The sequence below is a fragment of the Schistocerca piceifrons genome, chromosome 1, assembly GCF_021461385.2.
Source record: "Schistocerca piceifrons isolate TAMUIC-IGC-003096 chromosome 1, iqSchPice1.1, whole genome shotgun sequence".
Classification (NCBI taxonomy): Eukaryota; Metazoa; Arthropoda; class Insecta; order Orthoptera; family Acrididae; genus Schistocerca; species Schistocerca piceifrons.
In genome coordinates this window covers 269,303,981-269,322,721 of record NC_060138.1, presented here as the reverse complement: position 1 = coordinate 269,322,721, position 18,741 = coordinate 269,303,981, and the positions used below count along the sequence as shown (strand labels likewise).

Below are 18,741 nucleotides of genomic sequence, written 5' to 3'. Positions count from 1 at the left end.
TTACTTCTGAGAACAATTGTCGTACTTTATCATGTGCTAAATTACGTATTTTATCTAATCAATATGGTTTTACATGGCATTGTACTGAAATGATGCTTCTCATTTTAGTACTATATCAAATATTAATAACTGTCGTCTTTGGGAATCAACTGAGATACTCTGTAGATGCGTTTTGATCCCATAAAAATCTGACAGCCACGTATTTTTATCTTTGTGTCTGAGCATGGCGTAACATTCGAAAACCGCCTTGTAAAAAAGAATAAATGTTGCATAATATTACTTCAGTGCAGTACGTTTTTTCATTCATAAATATTAAATAGCTATAATGAATTAAATTGCTAAGGGTCACCTATCACTCGACAAAACTGAAGCCAACTCATGGTAGTTTTTTTCTGAAGATATAAATATGTTGGATTTCAAAACGGCATGTGCAGTGACATCAGATCACCAAAAATTCTACCGACACCCCACCTTTTGAAGGCAACTGAATAACAGGAACTATAATTGCTCAAAATTAGAGAACAATTTTCTGGTTCTAAATAAAAGCCCACAAGCGTATGAACGTCAGATGGATGCGTAATTAACTTCCTTCTTTAAGAAAGAAGCAATAAGGTTAAGGACGCATATTTTTAGTTTTCATTGACATTTGTGAAAAGTAAAGTGACGAATAATGACAGAACAGAACGTCGATGCATACTGAGATATTTATCGATCCTGAATAATTGGAGATAGACTAGTTTCTCCTAGGGGATTTATATTCCACATTTTACTCTTGGCAATAGCGACTCGCATCATATTTGTTATTATCATGTTTTGTTTTTTTTTTCTTTTTCAAACAAGACACAATCTGCCCTCAGTCTACACACATTCTTTGCTTATTGGGTCTTGATTTTCAGCTTATAAGCCCATCATTTGCTAACAATAACTTTAAAAAATATATTGGTTCTGAGATGATTTGGTGAGCCGGAAGTCCGAAACTAATGTAGAGATACAGCAGTGTAATATTTGAAATTTTATGTAATCTTATCCATGATGTTGCTCTATCAACGAAATGCATTAACATGGCAGAAATTGATAAATTATATTTAAGAGTGCAACTGTGTAAACATATGTAGATTTCTTGTACAAACCAACACGTGCTTCAACAACGTATTTCAAATGTCACATTTATATACATATAGTCGCACGAGTTTTGCATATATCTGTCATGTTCTCTCATTCAGTGCAAAACATTCTTCATATTCACATAGAAATCGTATAGAAAAGTAACGCAACCTCAGATTAAGGAACACACAGTGTGAAACTGAAACTGTACGGTGTTTTAGGCCTACTTACGATTCCTATAACTTCTCCCTATTTTAAAAGTTGCTCATACGCCTAAAATCACTCACATGTTCTGAAATCAACTGGCAAACGAAGTAAAAAGTTATTACCATTAAATTCCTCGCCAGACAACTCATGTGTCTTAGATTTCATTCAAAGATAATGTATCTTGCAATTCCATTTCTACTACACTTTCCATAAAGATTCTTTTCTAATGGCTTTAGGTGTTGGACACCAGAAAAACACTGGAAAAGATTAATGAATTCACTGTCAAGCTTGTCATTCTTAACTTTGGCTCTTGATTTCTTGTGGGGTACATGAATTTCTAATTTTTCCGTACAGTTTGCTGTTTTTTTTTTAATCTGCGATAATATGATAATATAATGATGGGTATGATCTTCACTTCTTTCTTTCTTTTATCCTCTAACGAACATCCCTTCATTCACTGTAATGTTATCCAGGATCCGTTTTGACTAACAGTCTAAGTACTTAATGGAATCAGTGTTGTCAGATCTATTGGTTCTGCAGATTTCCTGCTATTTAAAAATCTACTGCTCTACTACTAAAAAGGAAATAAAAGGGCAAAACCCTTGTTTTCATTGTATTCGCGTCTATTGCTTCACCGGTAGCCACTTCGTTACTGGTTCCAGTAAAGTAAAGCTGTTCACATCACATCATGGTATCTGTACTTTCGTAGCTAAAATTATGTGAAAAACTTGGATAACAATGACTTAAATGCTTGCAAAGCTATAGTGTCAAAGCAGTGTAGAGTATTGAAGATGGTACGATGTGTCACTTGGTGTCAACTGTCTTGAGTTATTGGAATGGAACGAGTAAAGCGTTTGAAAACGTAAGTGATGTGATCGGTCATTGCAATACATATTGCTAACAATTACTAATTACTGTGTTCCGCTGCTGCAGCTAAGGTGCGTCCGTAGTTCTGCGTGGTGTTGACGTATTTCTAGCCCTACGGCTGGTGCACAAAGGTTTGAAACAGTTTTGTTTTCGTGAAAGTTAAACGCGGAAATGAGTGCAGCCGGAACTCCGAAAAGACTAAATTACACTAAAAAATACAGGAGCGAGCTGGAATGTGAAGCTAAATTTTAGTGTTAGCTACAGCGTAGTAAAAAGGGCTATAATTTTGCGTATTTTAAGGCACGCGAAAGCGAAATAAATATTTGCTGCAAGAGTTGCAGGGCAAAAAACTTTAACTTCATTTTCATTCCAGGACTCAGAAGTGAGCAACAAAGTTAAGGTGATGTGAATAAAGCTCTGTGCGTTTATAGCAGAAAACGACGTATCTTTCAATATTGTGGAATATTTGCCAGCATTAATGAAGTCAGTATGTCCCGATTCAGAAATTGCAAGAAAGTTACATGTAGGCCCCTGTCATGGGAAACATATTACAGATAGCAAAAGTAAAGACATGGTATGTAAGTTGCTTCGCAAAAATTAGGTTGTCAGTAACTGTTGATGAATCAACTGATCTCGGTAATACCAAACATTTGGGCCTGGGACATGGAAGGATAGGGGATGCACTTTTAGACTGTAACTGAGGGTTATGCTGTTAATCTTTACATCAGTCTGATTGAATACTTTAGTTTCAACAGTATACCTTGTGAAGAAAACTTCGCTGCCAACGGAGCCAGTATGTATGATGGGCAATCGCAGTTCCCTGTCTATCCTTTTGAAAAGAGACATCTGTCATTTGTTCATAATGGAATGCATACGCAATTCTTTCCATCTGTGCTCCCGCTACGTTTGCGCAAAACTGCAAAGGGACCCTGAAGATATCGTTCGACATAAATTCAATTAAGTTCAAACTAGCGCTAGTGCAAATCTCCATTGCAGTAGTTACAAGATTTTGTGAGGGGGAAGCCTCACAGATTCCTACGTACAAACCAAACGAGGTGGTTGCCCCTTCAGGCGGTAGTTCCTTGAGTGTTAAACCAGTATGATGTTCTTGTTCTTTTCTTCGCGTATCCTGCTTCAAAAAATCGGCTGCTTACGTCTGAGACCATTCTTCAAAACCTTAAATGCCCTTACAATAACGTATATAGTGGAGTTCTTAGAATTTGTTCTGCTGATTCTCAATCAACTGAATAAAAAAGCACAAACCAAAAAGCCACAGGTTCTTACATTAAGAGACAGTATTTCATCTTCTTGCTCACCTTAACTGACTGCTATGTCAAACCTGAACACCTGCAATCGTCAAATTGGGAAAAAATAAAAGTACAGAAATCATATACTTCCTTCTCAACCGAGCGAGGTGGCGCAGTGGTTGGCACACTGGACTCGCATTCAGGAGGATCGCTTCAGGCAATTGTCGGGATGGTTCCTTTGAAATGGCACGGCCGACTTCCTTCCTTATCCGAAAGGACCGATGATCTAGTTGTTTGGTCCCCTCCCCCAGGTCAACCAACCTCCTTGTCTTGAAGACATGTATTTCGGTGCAAAGGTGCAGATATCTTTGAAAAAATGAAAGTTTCGAATTAGGACATTAAGACGGCCAAGCTACTGTGCTTAGATTTTTATACTGTGGCGGTTTAGCAAATTTTGTCCCGTTTCTCTTTTGCGGATCCTGTAACTAAGTCTCTGGAAGTACTGGATCCGACAAAAATTCGTAGCTTCCAATCGCTGCCCTCAGTTGCGGCATATTTTCCAAGTATTGTAGCTAGCAACGGATTTAGGCAATTAGCTACTGAGTGACATCTACTCCGGAACACCAAAATTTTGTATATCTGTGAAGTCTAAATTGAACGCGGACTCAAAGCCTGTATTTCCTGCAACCGCCAAATTTGTTTGGTGCTTGCTAAGTTTTCTCCACTGTAGCGCTGTTACAGAAAGAGTATTTTTACGCAGTTGGGTTAACGAAGACCAAAAGCAGAAATAAAGTACCTGTCCAAACTTTACGTGGATTATCGGACACACAAAGATAGAGGAAAAATTTAGAGTATTTTTCCTTTGAAATTACAAACTCAGTGATAAAAAGATACAACAGTGTTATGTATACCGACAGTGAGGAACAATGCCGACAGTGAGGAACAATAAACACATTTTTCAATCTTCGGTGGGAAAATATCATGACGCGTGTAAGTGGTGACCGATTTTTATCCAACTTCTATGTTGCTATATGATAAGCATTATTACGAATTTAGCTGTTTATAGTGTTGTTTAATTATATGAACCATATTTTTTCTATTAAAACAATTTCGACAGTTATAACTGAAATATCTGATAAAGTACAATAATGAAAATCATGCTCAATGACACCTATGGACGTGTAACGCCGAGTCAGTACATCGTATTAGTTTTTTGTGCACTTATATTTTATTGTATGAGTAACAATAGTAATAATAACTTAAAAGAGGTTCACAGATACATTGGTTGTGGAGCCACTGTAGTAGTGGAGTACAGTACGGTGAATAGGCTGTCTAGAATCTACTGCTATCTCCAGCCTCTCATAGTTTCTATTTCCTGGTATCGAGACTGTTGCATCTGCAACATTGAATGAAGTAAAGACATCTGCGATGGAGACTAGGGTTGGGAACTTGGCTCTTCCCTCGATAACGATAGATATAAAAGGTATATGCCCTAAATGGCTAAAATGTTTTCTATGTTTCTGTTCTTATGTAGATTCTGTTTTTCTTAGAATAAATGAAAAGGCGAGACTGAAGTCATTTCAGCCACAAAAGTCACAAAAACCCATTCGAAACATTTCAAAGGAGCCTGGCGTCTGAAAGCCTGGCGTCTGAACAAAAAAGGGTTGAATCTAATAAAAAAAGTTGCGTACTAACAAACTAGATACGGTAGCCGCATCAAGTGGTTAAACATCCATGTGTTTTCGGATGAGTGCACCTCACTCCATTGTAAAATGTCCACTGTCGAAGTCCATTGTCGCACTAGTGCCCCTAATCCCCCCTAAGTTCGTAGATATTTAACCACTTGACACGGCTAGAAGCATGAAAAATTTTTATTAATTTTTATCGCCGTGAGACCGTGCTCTGGAACACTGGTACGACAACTTGAATTTTGTTAGCACGTTTAGGATGTTACGGAGCTGTTATGCCTGTTGCAGACCGCGACCTGTGGGTGATGGTGGTATCTTCGTCGCCGTACGAGCACATGATCGGGAAACCGGACGTGAAGTACGTGGCCAACATGCACGGCAACGAGGCCGTGGGTCGCGAGCTCATGCTCCACCTCATCCATGTGAGTACCGTTCACGTTCACCACTCTAACTCGTTCCTACTGAGACTTAACCTGTGCTTAATTGTTTACTTTACAAAAAGCGAGCCCCCATCGGCAGATTCTCAAATCCACGACTCCCGTGGATATACTTATATTGAAGTCCTTACTTCTACAGGGTTGCAGAACTATGGATCCATTGAAATTTTTAACAATAATGAACAAAAACTTTGAGCAATGTTTATTATTGTTTAGCACAAAAACAAAGATATCGTTCACTTCTTTTTGTCAGTGTTGACAACATTTTAGTTACGAAAATCGAAAAATCAGAATCAACAGCCTAACTGACTCAACACTCTCCAGAACTCTCCACACAAGTTTCCACCTTCAGCTAGGGCTATATCTTTTAATCTAGTGGCATATGACGTCATTGTCATGACCCTACGTCAAAATTACGTTTTGTCTTACGAATGATAAGTTTCATAGAATTTTAATTTACGCTGATGACCAATTATCTGGACCGGTAATCTTGTTTGCATGTGGGTTCATTGCCTCGATGTATTTCGTAAAAGAAAACATTGTCTGTTGCAGGTCGTACAATTATCTTTTTCTGTTGTACTATTAGCCAGTTTCGACTAAGGCGTCATTATCAAGTACATATGTAGTTACATTATGCTCCATGTTACATCAGATGTGACGTGATAATCAATTTGTCACTTCATCTGCGGAGCCACACTTCAGTATCAGCGTCCTCTCTACTGAATACCATCGAAAAGACAGTAAAATATGGGGAAGATCCACGTAGTATAACTGGAGGGCAAAATTAACATCCATTTCTTACAGAACCACGTTACATGATGTGCGAAGTTCAAATAACTTATGTCAAAACAGCGTCTTTCACATGAATCAAAACAGGTCCTTACGACTTCTATGGGTGGTAAGGTAACCATGTTCTGTCTGATGTTCCCACATCATATAACGTGGTTCTACGTGGATGTTATTTTCCCCCTCAAGTTACACTATGTACATCGGTCTTCCACACATTTTACTGTCTTTTCGATTGTATTGAAGAAAGAGCATGCTAACGCTGATGTGTGGCTCTGCATGTGAACCAACCAACTGATTTGCATCTCACATCTCATGCAACACGGTCCATATACTACACATGTGGGCCTAATAATGACGCCATTCTCGAAACTGGCCAGTAGCACAACAAATACGAAGATAAAAACAGCCAACAACGGAAAATATTTTCTTTTGTGGAATTCAGTGCATCTAAACAACATTCGGTTCAAATGGTTCAAATGGCTCTGAGCATTATGGGACTTAACATCTGAGGTCATCAGTCCCATAGAACTTAGAACTACTTAAACCTAACTAACCTAAGGACATCACCCACATCCATGCCCGAGGCAAGATTCGAACCTGCGACCGTACGGTCGCGCGGTTCCCGACTGAAGCGCCTAGAACCGCTCGTCAACTGCGGCCGGCCCAACATTCGGAATCCGTCGCAAACTGTCGGTCCTGTTTCTATGCAAATCGTGTGTATAATTTATTGACTGAACTTGATTGGAAGGACGTGGTGGCCTAAAAACATACTAAAATAAAAATCACTAGAAAATACCAAAATAAAAATCACACAAATTTTTATTCTGATGTAAATTGTATCAAACGATTCCGTTTGATCAGAGGATTACAAAACTGAAATTGGATTTTGATCGGCAAAGTATTATGATGTTTACTAGTGTATCTTTATGTATGTTCTAATTAATTAATAGTAAGTAAAACATCATCTTTTAAATAAAACTGGCTATCAAGATAGAGGTATCTGGACCTCTTGCTTATACTGAAATATCTTAAATACTTCAAAATACTTTTCTAAAAACTTGTCAGAATTAAAACTAACAGTGGTCTCATGTCAGGCTCCTCGGGGTTAGTTCATAGAAGCTAGCCTCAACAAAGCCCTTAACGTCACAGAGAATAAGAGGTAATTGTGACTTCTATACTTGTTAGTAAGGCTGGGGATAATTTCTAAAAGGGAAACCAAATGCGGAAACGTGAACCACACGGAGAAAGCTGAGAAAATAAAAAAACAAGTAAATAACCGATATAAGAGTGGATATATAATTTCAAGCAATATAATGTATGAGAGAAAGTATATATTATATTACATCAGAAACAATTTTCATCACACAGAATTTTATATCATAGTTTACGACGGAGTTTTCCTCTGAAGCTGTCGATTATGAATGGATCAAGTGGTCCCAATCGATATCGAATTTGTGAGAAAATCGCCGAGTTGAATACCACACAGTGCAGCAGCTGCTACATTTCCAAAGCATACTGTACCGTAAAATTATTAAGATTTCCACATAGCACACAGTTTATCCGTGCCCTTTGACCACAAAAGCAGCTGCATTGAATGATTCTATGAGATGCCGGCCCGTTCTCACATGCAGCTGCAGTCAAGATTTTCATATTTTCCCATTGTTGATAGAGGGCTAGGCATTGAGTCAGCTCGTGGACCACTGTGGCACTACCGACACACAGTTCAGAATTAACGTGTCAAATGAGTACTCGAAAATCCTTCCATCAAGCTGCTAGCCACTGTTACACATTTCTGTTCATGCGACTAGTCGCAGTGTCTGTTTACTTCTGGCATAAGAAAGATCATCAGCGTTTATTGATTGGCAGTATTTGCAACCCTCCAGGAGTGCGATCTATGCGAACAAAGAGATTAGTTCTTCTAGAGGAAACCCAAAAAGCATCCCACAGACCGTACCACTGCATGTTCTCCCAGCCAAGGTCACCGTCTACCAAAGAACGCTTTGCTCACTAGATCGGTAACCTCATTCCAATCAGGGTGGAGCTATCATGCCGATTGATACGTTTCCGGTCTCTTCTTTTTCTTGTGCCATTATTCTGCATCGGCGCAAGGACGGTATGCTTATTAGCGGATTTGGTGTGGTTTGTCAAAGGGCTGTCCGAATGCCCTTTCTATCGCCACACCATCTCCTCCAGTACGGAATGTGTGTTTCCCAACTACCTGCGTGCAGTGCTATTTATGTGGAGGTAAGCGAAAATTTTCTAAATATTTGCGACTCGTGTAACTTAGAGGAGCCGTGGATACCAGCCAGATATTCACCCGATGGGATTTGGGAAACCGCCTAAAAACCACATCCTCTCTGGCCAGCACACCGATCCTCGTCGTTAATGCGCCAGGCGAGTTCGGTCCGGGGCCATAGTACCTCACTGTCCCTGATGCAGTACACACACAGATACCCGGGTGGGTGATACCTTTTCTGCATCTGCACCTCCAGTGTAGTAGCTCTGGCGGCTATTTGCTCGTGGGATTTTCTGCAGACTTCGCTTAACTGACGGTTTAGATACATGTCTGCTAGCATAGTTTCAGGGATGATCCGTGTCAGCCTTGTTGTAGGTCCAGTACACTTTCGTAGCGGACCTTAGGAAGGAAGGAAAGTCAAAATGTCTTCTGGATATTGAGTTTATAACTGCCGAAACATTAGTTACGTGGACAAAATCACCTGAGCAAGTCCGCTGCGGCTTTTTGAAGAAACGATCCCTTTGTGAAGTAAAAATGCCGGAAAACCTAAATCTTTATATTCGGATGGAGGTCTGGCCTCTGTTCCTACAGATATGTCCTGCACCGGTTTAGGAACAATGAGAACACAACCCAAATTAACAGTGTACAACAAGTTTATTAATAAGTACATAAACAGTAGCTCCAGGCTAGAGTAAATTAATTACAAAAACTGTTTGTAGTCGTTCGTGGTAATCACTGAATTTACCCAAATTCGTAAATGAGCCGATGGCCCTAATACGGATAAATTCAAAGGTAGAATTCACTCTGTAACGTGCGATAATGGCGACTGCCAATACCAAAGTCCTTTAGCGGTCTCCAGCGTAGAGGCCACTACCCGGCGATGACTGAGGTAGCCACTGGCGGCCACAGCGATGAGTGGCTGCTGCATGGCATCTATGGTTCTGATGTTTTCCTTAGCGACAACACTGATTAATGGATCACGTCTGTGATCGGCACTTGGCCCAGAGGATTCGAAGGAAAAGTCTTGCCTGGAGAGACTCGGCGTCAACCTAAATACCGAGTACGCCAGGATACACCTTGACCTACTTGCAGCAACATGACCCGCAGAAGCCAGTCGGTCTGCAGGGCCGTTGACCTGTGATGGCGCACACGCTATGACCTGCCAGAACGGAGAGTGTTTACTAGTGAAGCCACTGTGGCTTTGCCGGGTTAGACCACTGGCATGATGCTGGCGTGAGAAGGGTTTCTGGCACAGGGAGGGCAAACGGCCCACACACAGCACCTACAGATGAACAGAGTCCAATCACCAATTATGGTATTTCAATCGACTTGGAATATGGTGCTTCCCACCCATAGTACCTCAGTCATGTTCATGTACACTGCTGGCAGCAACACAAAGAATGACGTCACATGACATGGAAGATAACGTCACGGAGACTCGAAGTTTGGGCAATAACAGGTCAGAAATGTTACGACTGCTGTCTAAATTACCGGCTAATAGAACCGTGCACTCCATTGCCATCCCCATACCATCGCCGGCCGCTGCAGCCGAGCGGTTCTAGGCGCTTCAGTCTGGAACCGCGCTGCTGCTACGGTCGCAAGTTCGAATCCTGCCTTGGGCATGGATGTGTGTGATGTCCTTAGGTTAGTTAGGTTTAAATAGTTCTAAGTCTAGGGGACTGATGACCTCAGATGTTAAGTCCCATAGTGCTTGGAGCCATTTGAACCTATACCATCAAGCCAGGTGCTGAGCCAGTATAACGACGAAGAACGCAGTCTGGCAATGTTCGTTCTGCTCGAAGCCTGCATATACAAATACTTCCACTGTGACGCTGTACACAGATCTGCGACTCACCTGAAAAGAAGGAGTAGTGCCACTCCTATGTCCAGTGCTGCCGGTGCGACTCTGTTGCCGCGCCGAGTGAAGCTACAACAAAGGTCGCCCTACAACTGTTCACGGTGCTCCAGACATAGTCGCACGGTCTATGTGGACACGTGTAATCTTGGAAACGAGTCAAATTTCTGACTTAAAGAATCTGACATAGGTATACAATTATGCATGGACAAGCGAACAATATGTCCCTCTCCTTGGACGCTAGTCCTTGTGGCACTGTTAAGAGTATGTAAGCGGAGCAGATACGGACGGGGGGTCACACTAGCGAAGATATGAGCTGCAAATGGGGAAATCCATTGAGACAATCGCCTTTGACAAAGGTCAGATTATTATTACGCAGGGCCTATGAAGGAGTATCTCGAAAACGTCGAAGCTGGTCGAATGTTCACGTGCCAATGTTGTGAGCATCTACGGAAAGAGGTAGAAGGACAGTGAAACTACCATTAGGCGCTGAATGGTTGGACATCCACGACTTTTCACAGAAGACAAGTATTACAGTTAGGAACAGTATTTTTTGTTTTGAGACAGCGCGAGTCGGAGACTTTTTTGCTCTGTAAAATAAGTTAGAGGGTGATATGTTGATATATGGCATCTCCGCCGAAAGAGCACAGAGCTGGTGCCTCCTACCTTCCAAACTTTACAGAAGCTCTCCTGCGAACCTTGCAGAACCAGCACTCCGGAAAGAAAGAAGTGCTAGTTCTGCAAGGTTTGCAGGAGAGCTTCTGTAATGTTTGGAAGGTAGGAGGCGAGGTACTGGCGGAAGTAAAGGTGTGAGGACGGGGCGTGAGTCGTGCTTGGGTAGCTCAGTTGGTAGAGCGCTTGCCCGCGAAAGGCAGAGGTCCCGAGTTCGAGTCTCGGTTCGGCACATAGTTTTAATCTGCCAGGAAGTTTCATTACGCTTAATGTTTCTTGGAAGTTCGTAAGTGCTCTCACTATCAGACAGCTTATGAGTGTAGTGTGGGTAATTTGCGCTCCATTTTACGCAAAAGGTTGTTTTTCACGCATCTCAATGTTTATGATGGCATACGTCCTGAAATACGTACCTCACAGTGGTGTAATTTTGCAGGTACATTCAGTGGTATGTGTCGATACTGTTTGTAGAATGTGTTGCCAATATAGTTTGTGATAAAAAAAATTAAAACGTCATGCCTGATGCTGAAGCTTTACTGCATGGACAGAGAAAATGCAGCAAGCGATAAACTTTTTTCCTTCCATTATTTTGTGCGAGGTGTCAGCGAGAAACAGTTTCGTAAAGGTTTGTAAGTAAAGTTTGCTGTAAACCGTTAAGCGCTCTCATCCCCAAATAACAGATGAATATATTCTGGGTAATTTGCACTTCGCGAGTCACGCTGTCTCAAAACAAAAAATACTGTTCCTAACTGTAATACTTGTCTTAGTGCGTTAAACCTCTATCTTAAGATTATACCTCTTATTGAATAGATAGTGACAACATTTCAAATCTTTAAATTCATTCGATAGCTTTGTGCTGTATTAAAATCAAATTTTAGTTGCCCCTAGAAACCATTAAAGTATCAACCTGCGATTGGGACGGGGGTAATCGTTTATTAATACAGTATAAGTCCTTCTTTTCCCCTCTGCTTGATAAAGTTCGTATCGCCGACATTGTTTTCAGTCCCCATAGTTTTAGCTTGCCTCAGTTCCCTTCCGCTACAACGTTGGGAACTTGACGAACAGATACATAAACAGAAATTATGTATGTATTATTGTAAGAGCGCGACGGCTCCTTCACGTTTGTTTCAGTGTGAATGCACTAATATCGTCCGAACTCCTAGGGAAATCAATAATTTGCGAGTGCGAGGTTAATGGGCGAGGGACGCCGCATTGCAGCGTGCGGTAAGGGTCAGGGACCGCGTCAGATTGCAGAAGCGGTTAAGGCAACTGCCGATGAGAAGCGGTAAATCCAGGTTCGAGTCTCGGACCGGTACAAATTTTCAGTTCTAGGCACCACTGCACTGCTACAGTCCCCTGTGCCGCTGGAAGTCACGCATTCCCACTCATCCTTTCCCTTTCTTTCCCCATTCTCTATTTGATATAGAAGAAATTATATAGGGTGAGTCACCTAACGTTACCGCTGGATATATTTCGTAAACCACATCAAATACTGACGAATCGATTCCACAGACCGAACGTGAGGAGAGGGGCTAGTGTAACTGGTTAATACAAACCATAAAAAAATGCACGTAAGTATGTTTTTTAACACAAACCTACGTTTTTTTTTAAATGGAACCCCGTTAGTTTTGTTAGCAAATCTGAACATATAAACAAATACGTAATCAGTGCCGTTTGTTGCATTGTAAAATGTTAATTACATCCGGAGATATTGTAACCTAAAGTTAACGCTTGAGTACCACTCCTCCGCTGTTCGATCGTGTGTATCGGAGAGCACCGAATTACGTAGGGATCCAAAGGGAACTGTGATGGACCTTAGGTACAGAAGAGACTGGAACAGCACATTACGTCCACATGCTAACACCTTTTTATTGGTCTTTTTCACTGACGCACATGTACATTTTTTTATGGTTTGTATTAACCAATTACACTAGCTCCTCTCCTCACGTTCGGTCTGTGGAATCGATTCGTCAGTATTTGATGTGGTTTACGAAATATATCCAGCGGTAACATTAGGTGACTCACCCTGTATATGTGGAATAGAGGTCCGCAGTGTATTAGGTCAATGCTCGTCGTGCAGCGTTCCAGTTTCACGGCTGAAGACATTTCCTTCCCTGGACTGGATTACGAGAGCGAACTCTCGCTTCGGACTTGCTGGTGTCCGCCAGTTTGACTGCGCACAAGCCGCGAACGTGAGAAGGCACGTGAGTAAGCTGTCTGAAGCCCTACTCTGATTGCTTCAGAACGGGATTAGAGAACCCGTCAGCGAAAATAGCCACGTAACCGCCACTCTCACATATTTCCTTCTGGAATCACTGCAAAAAGTCCCTCTGTGGAAGCACAGTTCAAAAGACAAGTATCTGCATGAATGTGATGGAGGAGATGTAGTTGCTGCAAAGTTGTGGAACAAAAAACACTCAATTACAAAGATTAAAATATTCAGAGGTAAGTAACTTGCTTGTTGAGATACGGGCCATTCTCTCATATGGTAGCCATCTCTGTTGGGACTACAGGAGGTGTTCTGTGTTTACCATCTGTCTTACACAGTTCCTCAGTCCTCCTTTACAAAGACTCAGCTCGTAGCGTAAACATGGCTACCCTCAGATTTGGCCGCACACGTTCCTGCAACGTGAGTAAGATGTCGATAAGTGAGGTGTTAAACCCTTGGTAGAAAATTAGAAACATTTAAGATCAGATAGATTCTAATCGGCGATACGACGCCACTGTCCCACCTCGATTAATTCGTATTTTAGGAAACGTCTGGGTTAGACTGTATCATTCGAGGCGTGGAAAGTACGATGGCTCCCCATCCTGCATCCTGTATACAACACACCTGCAATCTTTCTACACGGGTGACGTTCTCCAATACCGAGGCTAATTTGTCACGCCGAAATTGTTGATAAAGAGCGACTGTTAATACGTTTGGTTAAGTCCACCGCCCACAAATATGTCATCCACAGTCCCCGCCCACACACTGATACTAAAGCAGACCCGATAACTTGCTTGCATGATCGCTAGAGACTTTACATTTCTCCACACGTGTTTCTGTGGTAATTTATAATTCTACTTCGCAAATAAAATGTAATCTGAGAACTGCGGATTATCAGCACTCAATGTTAGTGTTCACCCGTAATCTGAACTATAATCTATGATTGACGTCAGCGTTATAGTCAGTGGTCTAAGTGCAAATACACGAGCCACCATTAAGAAATAGTCATCGAACTTCTACACTACTAACAGTTCTCAACACAAGTGAAATGATCCACACTTCAAAAGACACGTCACTATCTCCTGTAAGAATAGAAAAAGACAAAATCGTTGTAGATTCCTGCGTTTGTCTGAACAGCACGGTGCTTTACCAGGCTATACCATAGCTTTCTTCCGATCATTGAACTGACCTATCCAGCCAGATATAGAGGGACCTACATTTTAAAATAACGTCAGATCGACGGTACAACTCGGCATTTTTCACATTAAAAAACACTGCCAGAAGTTGAAGTGATAAGACACAGATAAAAATCCTGGGACTGGAACAATTTAAAAAATAAAAGTATGGCCTGTGTACTAGCATATATATACATTACTGGCCATTAAAATTGCTACACCAAGAAGAAATTCAGATGATAAACGGGTATTCATTGGACAAAAATATTATACTAGAACTGACATGTGATTACATTTTCACGCAATTTGGGAACATAAATCCTGAGAAATCTGCACCCAGAACAACCACCTCTGGCCGTAATAACGGCCTTGATACGCCTGGGCATTGAGTCCAACAGAGCTTGGATGGCGTGTACAGGTACAGCTGCCCATGCAGCTTCAACACGATACCACAGTTCATCAAGAATAGTGAATAGTGTATTGTGACGAGCCAGTTGCTCGCCCAGCATTGAACAGATGTTTTCAATTGGTGAGAGATCTGGAGAATGTGCTGGCCAGGACAGCAGTCGAACATTTTCTGTATCCAGAAAGGCTCGTACAGGACCTGCAACATGCGGTAGTGCATTATCCTGCTGAAATGTAGGCTTTCGCAGGAGTTGAATGAAGGGTTGAGCCACGGGTCGTAACACATCTGAAATGTAACGTCCACTGTTCAAAGTGCCGTCAATGCGAACAAGAGATGAACGAGGCGTGTAACCAATGGCACCCCATACCATCACGCCGGGTGATACGTCAGTATGGCGATGACGAATACACGCTTCCATGTGCGTTCACCGTGATGTCGCCATGTCATGATGCTGTAAACAGAATCTGGATTCATCGGAAAAAATGACGTTTTGCCATTCGTGTACCCAGGTCCGTTGTTGAGTACACCATCGCAGGCGCTCCTGTCTGTCATGCAGCGTCAAGGGTAACCACAGCCATGGTCTCCGAGCTGTGATAGTCCATGCTGCTGCAAACGTCGTCGAACTGTTCGTGCAGATCGTTGTTGTCTTGCAAACGTTCCCATCTGTTGACTCAGGGATCGAGACGTGGCTGCACGATCAGTTACACCCATGCGGGTAATATGCCTGTCATCGCGACTGCTAATACGAGGGCAGTTCAATAAGTAATGCAACACATTTTTTTCTGAAACAGGGGTTGTTTTATTCAGCATTGAAATACACCAGGTTATTCCCCAATCTTTTAGCTACACAACACTATTTTTCAACGTAATCTCCATTCAATGCTACGGCCTTACGCCACCTTGAAATGAGGGCCTGTATGCCTGCACGGTACCATTCCACTGGTCGATGTCGGAGCCAACGTCGTACTGCATCAATAACTTCTTCATCATCCACGTAGTGCCTCCCACGGATTGCGTCCTTCATTGGGCCAAACATATGGAAATCCGACGGTGCGAGATCGGGGCTGTAGGGTGCATGACGAAGAACAGTCCGCTGAAGTTTTGTGAGCTCCTCTCGGGTGCGAAGACTTGTGTGAGGTCTTGCGTTGTCATGAAGAAGGAGAAGTTCGTTCAGATTTTTGTGCCTACGAACACGCTGAAGTCGTTTCTTCAATTTCTGAAGAGTAGCACAATACACTTCAGAGTTGATCGTTTGACCATGGGGAAGGACATCGAACAGAATAACCCCTTCAGCGTCCCAGAAGACTGTAACCATGACTTTACCAGCTGAGGGTATGGCTTTAAACTTTTTCTTGGTAGGGGAGTGGGTGTGGCGCCACTCCATTGATTGCCGTTTTGTTTCAGGTTCGAAGTGATGAACCCATGTTTCATCGCCTGTAACAATCTTTGACAAGAAATTGTCACCCTCAGCCACATGACGAGCAAGCAATTCCGCACAGATGGTTCTCCTTTGCTCTTTATGGTGTTCGGTTAGACAACGAGGGACCCAGCGGGAACAAACCTTTGAATATCCCAACTGGTGAACAAGTGTGACAGCACTACCAACAGAGATGTCAAGTTGAGCACTGAGTTGTTTGATGGTGATCCGTCGATCATCTCGAACGAGTGTGTTCGCACGCTCCGCCATTGCAGGAGTCACAGCTGTGCACGGCCGGCCCGCACGCGGGAGATCAGACAGTCTTGCTTGACCTTGCGGCGATGATGACACACGCTTTGCCCAACGACACACCGTGCTTTTGTCCACTACCAGATCACCATAGACATTCTGCAAGCGCCTATGAATATCTGAGATGTCCTGGTTTTCCGCCAAAAGAAACTCGATCACTGCCCATTGTTTGCAACGCACATCCGTTACAGACGCCATTTTAACAGCTCCGTACAGCGCTGCCACCTGTCGGAAGTCAATGAAACTATACGAGACGAAGCGGGAATGTTTTGAAAATATTCCACAAGAAATTTCCGGTTTTTTCAACCAAAATTGGCCGAGAAAAAAATGTGTTGCATTACTTATTGAACTGCCCTCGTAATACGAGGCCGTTGGGATCCAGCACGGCGTTCCGTATTACCCTCCCGAACCCACCGATTCCATATTCTGCTAACAGCCATTGAATCTCGACCAACGCGAGCAGCAATGTCGCGATACGATAAACCGCAATCGCGATAGGCTACAATCCGACCTTTATCAAAGTTGGAAACGTGATGGTACGCATTTCTCCTCCTTACACGAGGCATCACAACTACTTTTCACCAGGCAACTCCGGACAACTGCTGTTTGTGTCTGAGAAATCGCCTGGAAACTTTGCTCATGTCAGTACGTTGTAGGTGTCGCCACCGGCGCCAACCTTGTGTGAATGCTCTGAAAAGCTAATCATTTGCATATCACAGCCTCTTCTTCCTGTCGGTTAAATTTCGCGTCTGTAGCACGTCATCTTCGTGGCGTAGCAATTTTAATGGCCAGTAGTGTAATATAAACATCGACTCTGCGTATAAGCCATCCTTAGAAGCAGTAATGTGACCATCTGTCAAAAGCCTGAAGAACCACGTTTTGTAGCGCTGACGTGCGGGAACAGAGTCAGTGAGGCTGTGGGAGGCACCGACAAAGATGTAGAGCCATCCGACTCCAATGCCGTGACCAAATGCGCTATGTTTCTCGCTTGAGGAATCATAGCGCCAACAGTGCAATCAAAGTAGTCGCACAGATTTTCGACTGGGTTTAAATCCGGGGAGTATGGTGTCCAGGGGAGTACGGTAAATTCGTCCTGGTACTCTTCGAACCACGCGTGTGACATGCTGCAGTGTCCTGATGGTAGCTGCCATAGCGCTAGGGAAAAACGAACTGCTTATAAGGGTGGACACTGTCCCCAAAGATAGATGCATGCACTAATGTCCCTTCCAGTATGACGAATTCACCCAGGGAATGCCATGAAAACATTCCCCAGACCATAACATCCCTCTTCCGGTCTGGACCCTTCCGACGACTTTTGCAGAGCAGTAGACGCCAACGACCGTCTGTAAAATGGAGTAAAACAAGTGATGCACCTGAAAAGGCTCTCTTCGCCGTTCAGTGGACGTCCAGTTGCGATAATGGAGTGCAAATTCCAGCCTCCGTCGCCGATGGACAGCGTGGGTGCAGGAACCACTGAACCTGGTGCCTGCTGCGGAGGCCCTTATGCAGCAACTTTTGTGAGAATGGTCAACTCTGCTAGGTTATCATCTTCAGTATTTTATGTGAAAGGAATCAAACAAATCTTACAGTTTTAATTTGTGTTTCACAGTCGTTTATCGTATACAGCAGAGTGCAGCTCATAAGCAATGGGTTGTCATACTGCTAGAATGTAATTATGTACTCCATTAAGGATGCAGCGGGCTGCGAATGGCACCAGTGTTCGTAATACACTGACACGATTTTCTGACAGCAGAGATTATCATATGTCAGGTACTGTTCTGTTTCCAGCCGATTTCCTCTGGTTTTTTTCCATCTTCGTGACTGCGAAGATGTACATAAGACATGACCGTTGCATTCGCCGATCCTATATGTTCTCAGTTACCAACCTTGTCACTGATACGTGATCCGATTTACGACATGCGGATGGTAGCGTATTCCTCAGCGTGCTCTCTTTACTCCTCTACTCCTACAACAAGTGGAAGAGACTCTTGCAACGTGGTCAAGTGTTCAGTGAAACTTGTCTTCGAATGTTATTAAGCTTATAAGGCCACTGAATCAGGATACGAGGAAAACTGACTTACAGCACGTAAAGATATGGAAGTGTCTCACATTTTCTTATACACCCA

General features: G+C 42.7%; 1 protein-coding gene across 2 annotated transcripts in view; it reads left to right on the top strand.

Annotated features, from left to right (window-relative positions):
* The window catches only part of LOC124782272 (carboxypeptidase M-like), a 300,939-nt gene that overhangs the window by 179,597 nt on the left and 102,601 nt on the right, over nt 1-18,741 (top strand). For both annotated transcript variants that reach the window (XM_047253925.1, XM_047253926.1), the window contains exon 3: nt 5,402-5,535. In XM_047253925.1, coding sequence (XP_047109881.1) covers nt 5,402-5,535 — 134 coding nt within the window. The remainder of the gene's footprint in view (nt 1-5,401; nt 5,536-18,741) is intronic.